This window comes from Cololabis saira, chromosome 24 (genome assembly GCF_033807715.1).
Source record: "Cololabis saira isolate AMF1-May2022 chromosome 24, fColSai1.1, whole genome shotgun sequence".
NCBI lineage: Eukaryota > Metazoa > Chordata > Actinopteri > Beloniformes > Belonidae > Cololabis > Cololabis saira.
Window position 1 is genome coordinate 19,045,030 of NC_084610.1, and position 19,735 is coordinate 19,064,764.

The 19,735-nt window shown below is 40.3% G+C and overlaps 1 protein-coding gene across 1 annotated transcript in view; it reads left to right on the top strand.

The window, feature by feature from the left end:
• Positions 1–19,735, top strand: part of LOC133425424 (bone morphogenetic protein receptor type-2-like) — a 63,548-nt gene that overhangs the window by 6,395 nt on the left and 37,418 nt on the right. The window contains exon 4 of the mRNA XM_061716276.1: positions 18,618–18,803. Coding sequence (XP_061572260.1) covers positions 18,618–18,803 — 186 coding nt within the window. The remainder of the gene's footprint in view (positions 1–18,617; positions 18,804–19,735) is intronic.

The following is a 19,735-nucleotide window of genomic DNA, read 5'->3' on the forward strand; positions in this document are numbered from 1 at the left end:
GGGTGTGCTAGTAAATTTTTATTTGTGCTACTAAAATTTTTAACTAACTAGCACCAGTGCTACCATTCAAAAAAGTAAGCGTACAGCCCTGGTTTAAGGGTGGAGCAAAGTGACAGTGACAGCCCAGCACTTCCTGAGCAAACAGGGAAAGCTGACGACCCATGAACATGATGACAACAGACTGGCATTAGCTCCTCTTTCACTCGGATATGATACATGCACGCACACATGAAATGCTCATCCTGTTACTCTGTTCCTCTCCTGCTCCCAGCGATGGGACTCCTGAAGTGGTCTGTCCTGCCCTCACATAACAAAACTCAACAGAATGGGAAGTCAGTGGCTTCCAAGTCCAAATTATTTAGTTGATGTATGTCTAGGCTCACATTGTTTCATGTGGAATTAAGTGGCAGTTACTAAAAAAGAGTGGCCATATTATTGTAGTGAATTATTTCCTTTTTTTGATTGGGGAAAAAGATTTTTTGACTTTTTATATTCCTAAAAGACATGAAAAACCAGTAGTGATGAGGGGTCTTCTGCCTAGCGTAGGGATTTACCATAGCTGTGTTATGAGGACCGTCATCAGGACATTATTCAGTAACTTAGACAACTTTAACAAAGAAATCTTTGGTTTAAGTCGTGTGATTTTAGTTCTGTATTCACAATTCACCATAGATCGAGGTCAAGTTAGTTTAGACTGAAAAACCTCAGTTTCAATTCATTATATGAACCATTTTGTATATTTATGCTCTGACCGATTTAGCATCCATGCATTTAAAAAAATACCACAGTCAACAACACTTGAACATTTAAAGTTTCTTCACCCTGTCAGTCAAGGATTTCTCTGATGGAGGCGAAGCAGCGCTGATGAAGCTCTGCCATAATCTTTTTTACACTTGTTACTTGAGTGGAAGATGATTCTGACTGCTGCTAGAAACAGAGCAGCCAATGCTGAAACGTAGGCAGAGCTTGGAGGCCCTTTGGTCTCCGATAATATCTTAGTCTGAGCTTTTAGTTGCGGTAAGAGCTGTGAATTATACAATAGAACAGTGTTCAGTGAACCCTTTGGTTTGCCAGAAAGAAGAAATTAGGGGATGTTTTAGAAAACAAAAGGTGCAGCCTTGAGATGGTAACTCAGAGTGACAGCTTATGATTAACATGAAGCAGTCTCCTTGACTAGAAGAGACAATAAGTCTAGAGCGCGCAAAAAATGTTGCTTAGGGTATGGATGAGCCGTTTTGGTTGGGTCTGTTTTTCCCATGGACAGAAGCATAAGAAAAGATACTCATCAGAAACTGCAAGGATGCTGCTGCATCTTTGTATTTTTTCCTTTGTATAACTTGTATAACTCTTTTTTTGCCTGCATAAGTTTAGAAAGGTTGCAGCAACAGAGTAGAACTCATTCTTAGGTTGTGGTACAAGCAACAATTGTTGGAAGGAACAAGTTTTAAACCACCACACAGACCCAGGAAAAATGAAAAGCGGTTAGGAGTCAAGGGATGAATGTTTACTGAGTTATTACAACATTTCTGAGGTCGATGGGATTTCAGGAAAAAAGAAACATGCTTAAATCAGCTCATAATAAAATTATAAAACAAACACATTGCTTAAGCAATTTTGACACAGTAGATTGTCTCCATAGTTTTAACTTCAAATCAGGCCTGTGCATATAGAAATAAATAAAAGGAGACATCGGCGCAGGAAATGTGCCTGATATATATGGCAGGTGATGATGATGATTAGCCTCAAAGATGCTTAAAGACTTATCGTACGACACAAAGATCACCTTGATGAGCAGATGGAGTGACAGTCTGTGTTCTTAAAGGAACATAACAAATCGATTAAAGCATCAAATCTTTACTTTTAAAAAGGATCATTCTTGAAGTGTTTATATCTTCAGAATTATTCATTATATTGTGTTGATTGATTTTATCTTTTTTTGATGATTGGCTGTTTTAGTGCTGTAAGAATTATGTGGTCAGTTTCCTTCAATAGTAGATAACAGCTGGAATTAATGATGCATAGAAAATTTCAGTTGTAACCCTTAATTGATCATTTATTGCTTGTGCATGGCAGATACCGGTAACGAATAAGTTCATATTTTTTATTTGTAATATGATCTATTTTTATATATATATATATATATATATATATATATATGCATCCCAGAAGAATAAAAAATATAAAATGCAGTGATTTAAAAAGACCCATTTTAGGGAAAACAATAGTCCTGATGCTTGAAATTACTAGTTTTTTGTGCGAGTCAGCCACCAGTTTACTTCAGCATGAACTTTTGGAGGTCTGGCATGCTTTATATCAGATGTAAAAGTGATTGAACCACAAAGCTGCAGTGATTGCACACAGTGAATTTGTCTGGTCGGCGAGGAAAACTAACCAGACTAGCATCTCAGCGCCGGTGTTGTGCTGTTAACACTTACTTCCAGTCAGAAAGTCTCGGGGCCCTGCGGGCTGACTGGAAACGATCCGCCCTTAAAGGTGCGGCAGGTGACGGAATGGGCACGACAGACTTTAAAAAAAAAAAGACACTGCACGCTTTTATATTAATTCATCAACGCCATTTATCAGATTTAATTTATTTATCCAGCTGATAAAAATGATGTGATTGTTCCTTCTATATCAACTCATAACGTCTGATAGATATCACTCGTCCCTTGTCCAACCTCTTATAATAAACGCATTATGTTTTGACTTAGTTCTCTACAGTAACCTTTTAGTCAGGCTCTTCTACAAAAACTGCCAACAGTGTTGTTGCCCGGAGTACTTAAATAAGAGAATACTTTTTCCCCACTTGGTTTACGCACTACACTGAAGCGAACATGCAACATTTTGGTTTAAACCAGAAATTGCACACATTTGTATTTTTTAACAATGCACGGGACAATGAATTGCCAGCAGTGGGAGAACTGAGAAAAAACAACTTGAATTCATTTTATTTGAACGTCATTGTGAAGTAGTTTTTTTTTCTTTCCCAGATTGTACAGATGAGTCACCTCTCTCCACAGGTACGAGCGCCATCATACCAGACAACCATAAACATTTATGTGTGGGAGGACTTATAGTGCACAACAGCCTGGCTATTATATAGTCTTCTAAACCTGTTCTTCAACAAGGAAATGCAGTTGTAAACAAAGACTCAATTCAGACACGGCCTTAAACCAGGGTTTATTTTATTCATATAATCTGAGATTATTACCCCCGTGGAGCGAGAGTAAATGCCACTTGTCATCTGTGTTTTAATGACATATTTGGGAAAGTTAAGATATTCAGGGAGAGGGCGGGGGGGCTAATGGAAGGGGGGTGTAGTGTAGTATAAACTCCAGGATTAGCATAACTGTACCAGACCCAGACAGACACAGACTGAGGGGTGGTGGGCAGTCACAGGACAGCAGATGGGACAGATTAAAGCCAACCCCCACCTTTACACCCCACTACAGTATGCCACGCCACATCCTTAAACTCAACCTAGGACTTGGAGGAAAAATAATATGTCAGCAAACATAACTCCTGTCAGACAGCAACAAAGATGTACAAGGATCCAGGCCCTGTTTGACTTTGTTTTTTAAATCACGACCACTGTCACCGATACATTGATTTTAAATTTAGGAGCACGCCTGAACTCGGCCAATTTCAAACATTTCTCCCATTTTAACTGCAATACTCACAAATTCTTTGGTAATGGACAAGGCGATTATTAAATTTGACGCTGTTATTAACAGTTAGGGCTGCAACTAACGACTATTTTAATAGTCGACTAGTCACCGACTATTGAAACGATTAGTCGACTAATCGGATCATTAGTAATTGTTTTTTAAATTTAGTATGAGGTTGCTTTAATTATGTGGCAAATGATAATAAACACAAGAAAGATGGGTACTAGAGCCCTGATATAGCGGGACTGTTTTCTTCATCCTGCTCCTGCCCGCTCCCGCTGAATTTCTGACCATTACCGCCTGCACAGACAACGTGTGTTACACTCCCGCCCGCTCCCGCAGTGTTTATATCCACTCCCGCCCGAATCTGCAAAACTCCGAGAATTTATGCCTGCATGGCGCACAATAATAGAGAGGCATTGATTTTGTGTCTTCTCCCGTCCCGCAAGAGAAATGTCCTAGACAAATCTATCTGATTTAATGTTAACATGATCATTGTGGAGCTTGATAGATAATTGACAGTTCATAGGTCACCTGACCGAAAGTCAGATGCAAATCCATCATTGTCATCGTCACACAAGCTTTTTCGCCTTTCGCGTAAGCATCAATTATGATTGAGGTTATAGCAACAAGAGTAGGCTGTGAGTGGCTCAAATAATACTAATAAATAACATGAAATAAACAAAGTTAACGAATTAAACAAATTAATTTAACAAATGAATCGCTTGGCCATTACATTGCTGTGGAGGGAGAGAATGTTGCTGACCGACTGCGGTCCCAATCCCGTACGTCTCTCTTCCAAGATTAATTTAAAATACTTTTGTCAGGCATAACGTTAAAGCTCTCTTTTAATATCTTACAAAGGCGAGTCCGTTTCGTTCAACACTCCGACGTGATTTCTCTTTAAATGCTCGTGCATTACAGACGTACTCTTGTAATAAGCAAGGTCGGCTTTGCAAACCTCGCAAATCGTATCGTATCGGCTAAGATGCTCCCAAACTTTTGAAGATTTATTACGTGCAGCTGCTGTACAGGACGCCATCATTCTGTTTTACTCGCCACCGCTCGACAGATTGTGATTATTGTGCATGCGCAACTCTCGGCAGAGATTGTATTGAAGTGAGATGTCTCACTCCATTGGAAAAACGCGTCTTGCGACAATGAAATTCATTGTCGACAATTTTGATTATCGTTTTTTGTCGACAACGTCGACGAATCGTTGCAGCCTTACTAACAGTTCTTCTTTATATCGCTCCCTTGTTTGATCTGTGAGTGCCATGTTTCCTCAGAAAGCTTCGTTTTTTTCTTTGCATTTGGCACCACACTGCGCAGGTCTTTTCATATTTCAACCAGTTAAATTTCAACAGCTTTTCATACAGTTGGCTGAGCAGTGGCATCACTGAGTTTGGGCGATATTACGCACAGAAGATGACACAGCCTGGGAGGGGGCAATAATGCACCTTTCAGCTGGTTGATAACATGACAGAGAAGAAGAATAAGATAGTACAGATGTCTCTTAACAGTGTAAATGACAATGTGCAAATAAAACGGCGAGCACTGATGACTTGTTTATGAACTCACTCAGCTGGGGCAACATGGTAACGTGGACATTTTTACTGACCATATACTTAAACAGCTGTTGGACGGATGACCTGCAGTGTCACGCCGTAGGTTTTCTGGAGAACAGTTTCCACATCTCTTTTTATGTAATGCAGCTTGCCGTGTTGTAAATGGGCAAACAGGCCCGTGAAGTAGGGGTGTGCAAACAAGGGTACCTCACGATTCGATTTTGATTATTGGAGCTTCGATTCTTCGATTCTTCGATTATAACGATTTTCGATTCGATTATTGGTGCCACGATTCTTCGATTATTGTGATTTTTAAGGCTTTTTTCCATACAAGATTGATTTTGTCTTCATCTGTGGCTACATTTGTAAATAAATAGCCAATCAATTAACTCAGTTCCTCTAACAACACTAATTAAGTAAATAACAAGGTTTTTTGAACATTTGACATGTATTTTTCAAAGACACAAAATAATTCATTTTATGACTATGTAAACATTTGCTCTTTGACTTACTTAACTTTGACCAGGGAAAGCTGCACTTGCGCCCTCTATTGGCGGAAAACACTGAAAACGGTCAAGCCCTGGATTTAATGAGTTCATTAATTCAAGTTAAACAAGATATGTACTTCCATCAAATTTATTTAGTGTAAACATATCTGCCATATTTCAAGTGAACAATAAGAAATTCAGCAGCTTATTCAGTCTGGAATCTGGATAGGATAACTAATAAAATAAAATAAAAAATTTTTATTAATCGATTCCAAATCGTCACGTGATGCATCGACACATTGATGAATTGCACCCACCTCTACCGTGAAGCCGACTTGAACCTGCACAGCTTAAGGCAGGGTTGTCCAAAGTCGGTTCTCGAGGGCCGGTGTCCTGCATGTTTTAGTTGTTTCCCTGCATCAACCCACCTGATTCTAATTAACGGTCGTCACCACCTTGTCATCAAAGTGTGGATAGTTCTGTTGATGACCAAGCTCCCTGCATCACGGTTTGATTCAAAAAAGGGACACATCTAAAACATGCAGGACACCGGCCCTCGAGGACCGACTTTGGACAGCCCTGGCTTAAGATCTATGTAGGAACAAATGACTATATAACTTCTATTTCTATTATGACTTTTAACTAATAAAAAACATCAGAATCAAGTTTATTTTATAAGGTGCATCGTCAGTATAAAGGTGCATCATCAGTATAAAGGTGCATCATCAGTATAAAGGTGCATCTCCAGTATTAAGGTGCGTCTCCAGTATTAAGGTGCATCATCAGTATAAAGGTGCATCTCCAGTATTAAGGTATATCAAAACATCGTGGTTTATCTCCCTGAGAGATTCTGGGAAAGGGAGCATTTGTTTCAATAATGTTGTGGTTTTGGAAAGTGCGTGCATGTTTGCAAAAGTGCATCAAGCACGTTTCAGACAATACTCCAGAAAGAAAGCGTATTTGCTGTATTTTTTTTTTATTATTATTATTTGAACACTTCCTTTCCCTCCCTCTGGTTTTTACCTCTAATCTTGGGGCGAATCTATGTGTGGAGAGAAAACATCTAATACACACGTATAATTTGACTGTAAATCAAGTTTCAGGCTGGCTTGTCTTGTGCCATTATTGCATGGCTGGGCAGCAGGGAGAGAGCAAGATTAGATTGCTGTTGTTTTTTAGTTGCAAAGTTGAGTGGAAAGGGCTGTCTGGGGGGTTGGGGGGAGGGCGCACCGAAGGCCAATTGGGGGAGGAGGGAGAGATTAGCAAATAACTGGGCCATGGGTAAACACTCAGCGCCTGCCATCATCCAGTGAAGGGGCTTGGAGCAGAAAACGACTCTGTAGCCTTTTGATATGACCACCCTCTCTCTCCCCTTCTATCTCCCATCTGCCTCGCTCCACTGGACTCGCCTGCATATCCTGACCCACAATCCAACACTGCAGTGGAAGCCATGATTGCATAGCAAACTCCTTAGAGCAGAACCAGGAACAGAGCCTGACAAGACCAATCAAAGTTTAACACAGAGATTGGCAGACAACCAGAAACGCCTAAAAACATAGAGCTCAAACCAACGGACCAACCAGAGACGAGCCGGGCTGCAGACGGGCCAATGAAAACTGAACGCAGGATTTTCCCCCTGGGTCAGACTCCAAATGACTAAAGTCCAGGCTGCTTGGCTTTGAGCTCCATCCCATCCTACACCGTCCTAACATTATCCTCTCTGTGTGTTAATATCTCATATATTGAGTTAAAAATCCGCAAAAATATATTTACAAAGATGATTCCGAAGAATTAGGAGGATATTACTCAGCATATACCTTTCCCTGCTTGTGTGTGGTCATATCAGCACAATAGATCTGTTTAATGCTTTGCACATCAGTCTATGTGTCATAACATCATTTCAGTCACACAGCAGTGATTAAAAGATGTATGTTTTCTTGGCAGGATGAGTTAAAACTACCCTATTAATCTAATAATGTTTGTATTGAGACACTCAGTACGTTTACATGAGGCAAAGAAATCAGATTTCTGATCGTATCAGATAAAGACATCCAGAAGACCGAATCACTTGTCTGAGTTTACATGCTGTTCAGAGAATGGGATAAATGGCCAGAGCATGGCTGACTCCGTGGCGTTGTAACCATTGTAACCATTTCAACAAAGAGCCACTTCCGGTTGACATGTTTTGTTTGGCGCCAATGTACGCCTTCCGTATATTTTTCCACTTTATTTTGATCTGCTCCGGTGTCCTGATGAAGCTTTTGCCATCTCTTTCGCGATCTTCATGTTGGTCTTTAAACAACTATTTAACACGCGCCGTCTCCTTTCACTTCCGGGTGAATACCCCAGAGGAAATTCTCGAGCATGCGCAGACTGCGATATCCGATGTCTCCGTATGCATGGCGTTAAAATTCCGACTATGAACGAATTATCTAGGTGTTGCTATCAGATTATTAAATGTCCGATATAGGTCCGAAGTAGGTCCGAAGTAGATCGGATTAAGATGTTTACATGCAGTTTAAAAGTCCGAACAATGTCTTATACGATCAGAAATCTGATTGAACTGCTGCATGTAAACGTACTGATTGACTACCGAGTTCCTTCAATACAGATGCCAATAACAAAAATACGTGTTAATACAGCTGGAAACAAGGGTACAAGTATCGATGAGTATTTACATCTATGCCTGAGCCGATACTAAGCAGACAGTAAAATAATTGTTACATTTGTTAATGGAAACCAAAAATAACACTGGTATCAGTTCAGTTTATTTATATATTTATTACGGATCCCCATTAGTCCTCACTGCAGTGAAGACTGTTCTTCCTGGGGTCCAACATTGCATACATAAAACAATAAAATACTATCCTTACAATTAAAACATAACTAAATCTAAACAAAAATTATCTGAGATGTAATGGAGTTCAACCCTTAAATTATTGAAACCAGCCAGAACTAAACAGCAAAAAATATTCCATTTACACACTCAGAATTTCAGAATAAACCAACTAACTACCAGTTCCTGGTATGATAGTAAGAGAACATTTGTATTAGAACGCTTTAAGTTTCACCAAAGTAACTTCTCTAAACTCGCTGGAAAAAATCAATTGTATTTGCAAACTTGCTTTTATAGACTAGAATGCTACATCAATGTACAGTCTTTAACCCAAATCTGTCATGAAGACTAAATGCTTGGTGAGTTTCAGTTCTTACCACGCCTGAACGCAAGATGAATGTTTATTAAATTTTCTGGGTGTTGTCGCGAGTTCTGCACTTCCTTCTGTTGTGCTCCAGCTATTGTTCCTTTGTTCCTTCTCTTAACACCAGAGTTCCTTCTGTAACACTTGTGTCCTCACTTCCACTACTGCTGGATTTCCTAACATTCCCAAGACGGACAAAAAAATAATCTTTCTAGCCCTTATTTGTGTATTTTGACTTCACGCCTTGTTTAAGGGCAAACATTATTAAAAAATGAAATTATGAATACATGCATACAGTACATATTTGGAGGTTCTAAACTACATTTTTTCTGTATCTTAGGCCCCGTTTACACGTAGCAAAAACGGTGGCATTTTGGCTATTCTTTTACACGAAAATGAAGCTCAAAGTCACCAAAAACCATCATTTCTCAAAACTCCGGCCAAAGTGGAGATTTGCAAAAACTCCGTCTTCACATTTGCTTGTAAACAGAGGGAAACGGACATTTAGGCTTCAGAACGTCACATTATGCCACAGAAACGTCACCACACTGCAAAAACTCAAAATCTTAACAAGAATATTTGTCTTATTTCTAGTTAAAATGTTTCATTTTTAGTAAAAAAAAAATCTCATTACACTTAAAACAAGACTCATCACTGGAAAAAAGTGAAAATGTACTTGAAACAGGTGAAAATTGTCAAATAAGTTATTTATCTGGTGATGACTCTTGTTTTAAGTGTAATGAGATTTTTTGACTAAAAATGAGACATTTTAACTAGAAATAAGACAAATATTCCTGGTAAGATTTTGAGTTTTTGCAGTGCAGCGTCATGTGTGCGACCTGAGTTTAGAATATAAAACAAGTAAAATACAAGAAAATATTGACGGTGGCCAAACATATTGTAAAGTCACACTTAAAAGTAACTCCACTTCTCTGTCACTCCAAACGAAAGACTCTCGTTCCATCTTGGAAGTAACTGGAAGTTACTCTTGTCATTTGTTGACGTTTTTTTCCAGGATTCTGATTGGCTAGCATGACTTTATGCTTCTCGTTACACTGCCCCCTGTAGGTTTGGATGCTCATAGCACCTTAACAGCGTATTTATGCGGGTTCTTGTAAATAATGGTATTTTTCAAAACGTAGATGGGAAAATATCAGTTTTTGTAAATACCCGGCTATGTGTAAACGTGGCCTTATATAATGTAAAACATAAAACGAACCTTTGAATCACAGGAATAACTAAAATACTTTTTGCTAATGTTCATTTTTACAACTTCTTGAAAACAAAAATGCCAGCCAAAGCTTTATTTTGTTGATCATTTTTAGATTGATATTCTTAAAGTTTCAATGAATTGAAGATTAACTTTCCTTTTTTGAAGCGGTGTCCTTGAGTGTCTGAAGTGAGCACCGACTCTTTACCCAGGCGATGCGTCAGTCGGGGTGCTGTTCAGATTTGCAGGATGCTGCGACGTCACGTTACGGACTTAGTTCAGCTTCAATTATCTAGCTTCTTCAGGTTAAAACCATCCTAGACTTCTTTTGTTTTTCTTTGTACTTTGGAAGTGTGTAGCTCAAAACTATAACAAACAACTATGAAACAGAAGAGGGGGTTGGAGTTACTCATTCAGTCCCCTAAAACAAGGTACTCTAAACAGAGGTGTGATGACGTGATTGAAAATAGAGCTGTTGTACTTTATCCTTGTGGGATTTTAACTAAAGCTTTTCAGAGATCTCAGGAAATTGTAAAACTTAAATTGTAATAAAGAAAGCCTAGTTCTGTGTTTTTAGAGATTGGTGTAATTGAGACTTAGATATGCACAATGTGTGTTTTGAGTTATGTGTGCTGTGACTGTTGTTCGTCACCTGAGCTGATAGATGAGCCATCAGCTTTCACACTTTTCAAATGTAGGTCTATTTGTCCTTAACCTCAATTCAATTTCATTTATGTAGCGTCTATTACAACAGAAGTTGTCTCTAGGGATCCAGAACATGACCCCCGAGCAATTATTACATAAACATAACAGAAACAGTGGCAGGTAAAAACTCCCCTAGCGGGAGAAAAACCTTAAGCCAAACAGTGGCAAGGAAAAACTTTACTTTAGGAGGGAAAACTCCCATCCTCCCATCCCCTAAAGGGGAGACTACCTCATGTAGTCCCTATTATCTTTTTTATTCATGACACAGCTGAATTTTAAATGGCCAGCCTGGTGAGTTGTTTCAGCAACAGCCTCCAAATACACTAATTCCAGCCAACGCCTGTCTCTGCTGCCAGCTAGCATGTATGGTGTTGGTAGTAAAAACACAGAGGCCAAAATACAGTCTGCAAGCTTTAGATGTCCAGGTTTTACGTTGTTTTATGTATGTCTCATGTTCATAACAACCAAACGTGTCAGTACATGTCACTGAGACATGCAGCAACAACGTGGGAGTGTCCTCGTTGCCCGGGGAACGGCCTTCCCAGTGCCATCTTTAGGCCTCGATTCCATTGGTCTTGGTGCATTTTTGTGGATTCTTTGTTTTCCGCAGCCCCTTCCTGGGTTTGCTAAATATTGCATGATGTTGTGCTAAATATGGGCAGGCATCTTCTGCATTTTAGGTTAGAAATATATACGATTGTGTGAAATGATGTGCTGAAGTCCAAGCCATGCCACACATGATGATGTCAGCTTGATAACTTTCAGTAAAACTGCTAAGTTTTGATCACTCTGTGGACCAGTTTTCATTTGCACATGTAAAAAAGTTGAAGGTTTTGTGGAGAAAATATATATATATTTGTTTTATCTGATATTTTTCTTTTAAGATGACTAAAAAATACAAGAAGATTAAGGATAGGGATGTACTGATCTGGTTTTTTTGGCCCCGATCTGATTCTGGGTCATTTGATTTTGAGTATCTGCCTATACAGAGTCCCGATCCCGATAAATTTGAATTAAATAAAAACAGCAGCTCAACTTAAAATACCAAGCAGTCATTAAGTAAGGCAGTAATGTGCTTTTTAGACCGTACTCTTACTGTCCTTTTCTCGCTTAAATAATTGTTTGTGTTTGAAGTGAGCTACGATCTTCCCCGTGGTACCAGGGTGTCCACCACGCTGCCCTCGTGCAAGTCGGCAGGAATATACCACGCAGCCTGTGGTGTTTTTCTAAACGCTCAGCTGAGGAAGACGACACAGTCGCCAGCTGCGTTCGGTTTTCAATCACCGTTGTAACTTACCTTTTATTTATTAGCCTCCGCTGTAACGCCGCTGTGCACATGAGCAGATCACAACAAACAACTTTATTGAACTCACTTTACGTGACATAGTACAACATACAGTACATGTTTTGTATTACTCTTACTTTTCTTTTCTTTTCTTTTTTTTGGCTGCTATATTATGAGGCTCCGAGGCGTGATTATTTTTGTTTTCCTCGTGAGATTATTTTTTTCCTCTGCAGCTACAAATAAGAGTTAATATTTTTTCCTCAACAAACTAGTTTTATCTGAAGATTGGGGTTAATTGCACCGCAGAGAGCTGGCCAGCAACTGCGTTTAGCTGGCGAAGTGGGGAATAAAACCCGTGTTTTGATCCGACCCGTCTGTGTGAGTGTTTGTGGTTTAAGGCTGTTTATGGTTCTGCGTTAAATCGACGCAGAGCCTACGGCGTAGGGTACGCGGCGACACGCACCGTACGTTGCGTGTCGCAACGTACCCTACGCCGTAGGCAGAGGTGGAAAAAGTACAAAAATATTGTACTTAAGTAAAAGTACAAATTTTCTGCTTGAAAATTACTTAAGTAAAAGTAAAAAGTACCCATTAAGAAAATTACTTAAGTAAAAGTACAAAAGTACCTCAAATTAAATATAATAAAGTACCAAAAGTACATGGTGTAAAATGTACTTAAGTACAAAAGTAAAAAGTAAAAAGTACAAAGTACAAAGTACAAAATTCAAAGTACAAAATTATTTTCAAAAGGATTGCAAAGAAATGAAGAATCCAAGAATTTGCTTACAACTCTAAATAATGGTGATATTATTCTGACCCCTTTAGCGTTTGTTTCCATTACCCCATTTTAATTTCGTCGGCTTGAGCGTCGGCTGCCGCTCAAGGCTGATTTATGGTTCCGCGTTAAACCAACGCAGAGCCCTCGGCGTAGGGTACGCGGCGACACGCACCGTACGGTGCGCTTCGCCGCGTACCCTACGCCGAACCTTAATTCGTAGGCTCTGCGTCGATTTAACGCGGACCGATAATTCAGGCTTCAGTCTTCATCGGTACTCGACGCGACGGCGGTTCCTCAGGCCTTTCCGGCCCGCCTCTGCGGCGCAACTCTCCCGGGGGCTGCGGCTCCTTCTCGGGGAGGCCGAGTCTCCCCGTCTGCCCCAGGTGTCTCGTCACGGACCCGCCGCCGGGCAATCACGGGCAATTTACTCGCCCCCCTTCCTTCCCGTCCGCCTTAAATCGACGCACAACTACGCCGTAGGCTACGGCGTAGGGTGTGCGTCGCCGCGTACCCTACGCCGTAGCTCTGCGCCGGTGTAACGCGGAACCATAAATCAGCCCCCGCTGTGCTTTTCTCATGGCTTTAATTTGTAGCGAGTAACGACGTGTCCAATTTTAAATGTAGCGGATTAAAAGTACGATTTTTTTCCTTGAAAATGTAACGAAGTAAAAGTAAAAGTACAGAAAAATTAAAGTATCAATAAAAGTACAAATTCTCAAAAATCTTACTTAAGTACAATAACGAAGTACTTGTACTTCGTTACTTTACACCACTGGCCGTAGGTCTGCGTCGATTTAACGCAGAACCATAAATCAGGCTTTACTGTGTGTTTGGTCGTTACAGCCGCGATCCAAAGCGAGCCGACGAGTCTTTCACTCTTTTACTCTGTTATATCAGATACTTGGCCTGCGTGGTTCTGCCTCCGAGCAGGAAACCGTTGAAAAGTTAAACCATTAGGATCTTTTCCCCACGTCTGTGTGGAGCTGCTGCAGCCGCAACGCAGCAACAGCTTCTGCTGAGCTCTGCGCTCCACGCCCCCCCCATTTTCATCTCGACTGCGAATCGGGAAGGAGGGGGAAGTGACGTATGCCGTAAAGCAGTCAAAGTCATAACGATTTGTAGTTTTTTAGTGTGGCAGGGTTCCTACCATGCTCCTCAAAGTTACATAGTGCCAGTGAAGGCGATACAGACCCCTCAGACCATGACAGAGGTTTCATTAAACCTGTTGGAAGTTGATGTTCCATCACAATGACTCTGGAAATATGATATTAAGGTGGAAAAGTTACGTAGTGTCGCTTTAACAACTGTATTTAACAATACAGACAGTTGATGTGTGTTTATAAGATATTGCTTTTGGGCGGCGCCGGCGGCTGGAAGAGACGTTTGTGCTGGAGGAGGAGAGAAGCGTGGCTAACAGAAAGCTAACAACAGCTAGCCTACGCTCAGATAAACGGAGACAATGTCTGAAAGTTTTAAAAAGAAAGAAAAGCTGTTGGAGAAAAGTAGGGGTGTAACAATATATCGTGCCACGAAATTTCGCGATACAAAAATGTCACGATACGTGTCGTGGAGGTGACAAACTGTAGCGCGATATTGGATTATTAATATTAATATATTGTGTTTACTAGTATCGTCCTATTGGTTCAGCGGGACCAAAATCTTACTATGCTCAGAAGAAACTAGTAGCGTTTTGCGGTCCCAATCACGGGACTCTTGGGGGGTTTTGAGCTCCGAACTTTTACTTATAAGGTGATCATAAATCAATCTTTTTTGTGATGTAAAGATTGTGTCGTCCCTAAAGGTGGGAGGATGAAATGATACCGGGGTTCACCTTACGGCCTCAGGCTGGAGCATGTGAAGCTCTGAGCTCTGGCAGAAGATAAATAACAGTCATGTTGCACTTTGAGTTTGGGACTTTTCATAGTTTATTTATTTACTTTTATTTAGTTATTTAATTTTAGTTATTAAATTTCTGGAAAAGAAAAAAGTCAAGTCATACATAAGAGAAACAATTCAGTTTGTGGCAACTAGGGATGTCCCGATCAGGTTTTTTTGCCCCCGAGTCCGAGTCCTTTGATTTTGAGGACTTGCCGATACCGAGTCCCGATCCGATACTTTTATAAAACAATAAAAAATGAAGAAGAGAAAAGAAAATTATGCAGGATGACCCTTTTATTATATTTTAACATGTGTACTGTAAACTGAGCGCATAGGAGGTAGGCAGCTTGAACATTCTTAAGTCAGTATAAAAAAAATGTCTTTTCTTTTTCTTTTTTTTTTTTTTTTTAGCATAGGGCTGCTTCAGCTTCAAAACAAACAGGCGTGCTCTGCGCGCATGCGGTGTATGGCTGCCGCTCCGAGCCCACTACTCCACGTGTGCGTTGATTTATGGTCCCGCGTCACACCAACGCAGAGCCTTCCGCGACGCGGAACCATAATGTCGGCGCCGCAGCTCCGCTTCAGTCCTGGGGCCTCATCTATAAAGCTTGCTTGCGCAGAAAAAACGCCTGAAAGTTGCGGAAGCCACCATCTACGCAAAGCCTCGGATCTATAAAGAAAAAACTAACCGATGGCTGCCGCTCCAAGCCCACTACTCCACGCCGAAGAGGAAAAAAGAAAGTGTTCTGATTAAAATAAGGAAAGTTGGACTACCGTATATAACAATTGCGTTCATAAGGATAACGTTTTTAAAAAAAATAAAAATTAAAGAAATTGTCTCTTCTCCCCGTGTGTGTCTGCCTGTCATGCACGGGTACTTGGGCGCATGTTGTTTACTTAAGCCGGAATTATGGTTCTGCGTCACACCAACGCAGAGCCTACGCCGTAGGGTCTGGCGTAGGGTGCGCGTCGCCGCGAACCCTACGCTGTAGACTCTGCGTCGGTGCGACGCGGAACCATAAATCAACGCACACGTGGATGTCGGCGCCAGTGAGTATTTTCACCGGACATTTTGACCGGAGAGATTATAAAATACCGGACTTCGGCATATTTTACCGGACAAAGTCCGGCAATTACCGGACAATGGAAACCCTGATATATATATATCCGATTCCTGATCGGCTCATAACGTCCGAGTCCGGATCGAGTCTGCAATCACGTGATCGGCCCCGATTTCCGATCACGTGATCGGATCGGGACAACTCTAGTGGCAACATAATTTTACTTGTATGAAACTGAAGATGCATAATGCAAACCTGACATTTACTTTTAGTTCAGTTTGTGGAAAATGGTTGGCCTGGCTTTCTCTTTAAAACTTAAACAGTTATAAAGCATTACAAACTGTAACAATAGGACAAACGTACAGCATTGTTTTGTATTTTGTGTCTTTCAAATAAAAGACATTTTTTTCCAGTCCTATGTTCCTCATTCAAGGTTGTTAGAAAAATACTTGTATCGTTATCGTGACCTCTATCGTGTATCGTATCGTGAGATTAGTGTATCGTTACACCCCTAGAGAAAAGTGACTATAGTGTTATGTAAATGATTATCCGTCACTCGTTAATCATCTTTTGGTCAACTTTATTGACTCTCGGTGACAACACAACACAGGGATGACGGACTGCTATTTTGCGGGCTGGTGTTACGGTCTAAAGGGTCCGTCTCTGAACAACTACACTTGGTTCCTACTTTCTGTTTTACATCATTACAACATAGTGACCGAAAACTATAACAGCCGCGATGAATAGATCGGATCGGGAAAAATCGGGATCGGCAGATACTCAAACTCAAGTGATCGGGATTGGGAGCTAAAAAATCCTGATCGGGACAACCGTAGTTTGATCCCCTTTCCGACTCTGCAAATAAACACAGGGACAGGTCTGACTTCCAGAACAGTAGGCAGTGAAGTTTCCCACAGGTGGAGGGTAGCCAAGGCCGACAGTAGGCCTGGCCTGAGAGCTTTATCAGTGGATGAGAACAGGAGAGGGAAGCTGGAACGGTGCCCAGCAGAGCCACCACTCCATCGCCTCAACCCTCTGCTCACACAGGCCGACTTGACCTTGGACAGGGCAGAGTCACCCTCCTCCCTCCACCACTCCATAACAAACCCCGTCCCCACTGCCCCCCCCTTCCTGGCTGGAGATAAGGGAGGAGCTGGGAGTGAGGGAAACGCACTGGCACGTCATGTTTCTCTTATCTGAAATTACCTCCAACGCAGGCTGTGTGCATGTATACACCCACCCTGCAATGAGGAGCGTTTCTTTCCTGGCCTGGGCCCCAGTCTCCCAGATGTTCCCTGCACATCAACAAGCACGGCCTGCTTTCACAGCTCCACTAATTCTGCCTCTTCCTGTCTGTGCACACTCATAATTAAGTTTGGACAGGAAGCTTCTCTGTATGCTATTCTTGAACTTTTTTATGTGAATATTATGTCCTTCAGACTGGAACTTAAATTAGTTTTTCTATCGATCATTGTGGCTCGTGAGCGGCAGTTGCTTTAGCAGGCAGGCAGTAGGAATGGGCGATATTTTACCGTTCACGATAAACAATTCTCCACGGTAAGAATTTGTCATCACGCGGTAAAAACGAAAAATTCCCGTTGATGACGGAAGGAAGGAAGAAATGAGCCGGAAGGAAGGAAGGAAGGAAGGAAGGAAGGAAGGAAGGAAGGAAGGAAGGAAAGAAAGAAAGAAAGAAAGAAAGAAAGAAAGAAAGAAAGAAAGAAAGAAAGAAAGAAAGAAAGAAAGAAAGAAAGAAAGAAAGAAAGAAAGAAAGAAAGAAAGAAAGAAAGAAAGAAAGAAAGAAAGAAAGAAAGAAAGAAAGAAAGAAAGAAAGGAGCCAGAAAGAAAGAAATGAGTCAGAAAGAAGAAAGAAAGAAAGAAATGAGTCAGAAAGAAGAAAGAAAGAAAGAAAGAAATGAGCCAGAAAGAAGAAAGAAAGAAAGAAAGAAAGAAAGAAAGAAAGAAAGAAAGAAATGAGCCAGAAAGAAAAAAGAAAGAAAGAAATGAGCCAGAAAGAAATGAGCCAGAAAGAAAGAAAGAAATGAGCCAGAAAGAAAAAAGAAAGAAAGAAATAGAAATGAGCCAGAAAGAAAAAAGAAAGAAAGAAATAGAAATGAGCCAGAAAGAAAGAAAGAAAGTAATGAGCCAGAAAGAAACAAACAAAGAAAGAAATGAGCCAGAAAGAAAGAAAGAAAGAAAGAAAGATAAATTCCCGTTGATAATTTTTTGTGTAACAAACATGGCGGAACAGGGATCTTTTATCAATTCAATTTAATTGGTGTAGTTTAGTAGTATTTAGTATTCTTTTAGAGCAGTGTTTCTGGGGCTCCAAAGACTGAATAAGGTGATAGATTTATAGTTACAAAGGTGGAGATGAATTGGTATTTTTTTATCGTCATTTTTATCGTTATCGGGATAAATGCCAGAAATTATCGTGATACATTTTTTAGTCCATACCGCCCATCCCTAGCAGGCAGTTGTTTTTCCATCGGTGGATTCTTCCTGTACTCACATGCTAGCAGAATAACGTCCTCTATAACGACTTCAGTAAATAATTTGTATTTTTGTTCTCATGCTTTCAGCTGTAATTTTCATATACAGCTTGAGAAAGTGGAATTGATGGCGATAAAACATCAATGGAACCTCTTAATTGCCGATGCACTCTGTGCTCGCATTTTGTCTATGAAACTATTAAAGCCTCTTTGTTTTGACTACGTAGCTATGTCATGTTTTTGAAAACTGAGGTGGGACTGTGTCTGTTTCTGTCTCTTCCCAGCGGTGCAAGGCAAGGAGAGGGAGTGTGCCTTCACGGACCAGCAGCAGCAGTTCGAAGCGGACCGGGTGGCGGGAGGCGAAGGCAGGGTCTCCCCGGAGAACACCACCATCCGCTGTGCCAAGGGCCGCCACTGCTTCGGCCTGTGGGAGAAGAGTCCTCCGGGAGAAGTGCGGCTCGTCAAACAAGGTGCTTACATCATCCAAGCTAATGTCTACAGTGATCAAAGATTGAATTGAATTGACATTTTTTTTCGAACATGAAACAGTAGTGAGTACAAAACGAAACAATAATAATCAATAATAAATACATATAAATAAGAAAACTAAATAAACAAATCTGAATAAAAACAAGCATCCATCATAATTAACATGCTCAAAAAGGAGTAGGAAGAAGTAAAAACGTATTACTCTATTTCATTATAATCAAAATTAATTTAATTTCTATACAAAAAACAAAAGATATATATACATATATAACAAACACGCACACACACAGATTAAGATTCCCAGAATATTCTAATTTTTTGAGATAGGATATTTGAGTTTTCTTAAGCTGTAAGCCATGATCAGCAATATTAAAATAATAAAAGGCTTGCAATATTTCAGTTTATTTGTAATGAATCCAGAATGTATGACATTTTTGTTTTTGTAATTGCATTACAGAAAATCACAATATTCAAATTTTCTGAGACAGTCCTGTACACACACACACACACACACACACACACACACACACACACACACACACACACACACACACACACATATGTACATACACACAAACAAATGTTATATGAATATCAATAATAACACATCCTCACACCTACATACACGTATAAATATACCCATTTATAAATTAATATATCAGTATCAACAATATACAAAAAAGAAAAGAAAACAAGATGATGGATTTAAGTACAGTACCGGTTATTTTGCAATTAATTTATTAGTCAAATCATTTGGCGTACTCTAAACGTTTCTCCATAAATAAGACGACTTCTTGGATCACAGCAAAGCTACAACAGCTGGTTGATTTATTGTTCCTAAGAAGATGAATAAATACCTACTAACCAGCTGAAGTTGTTTATTCATGTTGAATGAGACAAAATAACATTTCAG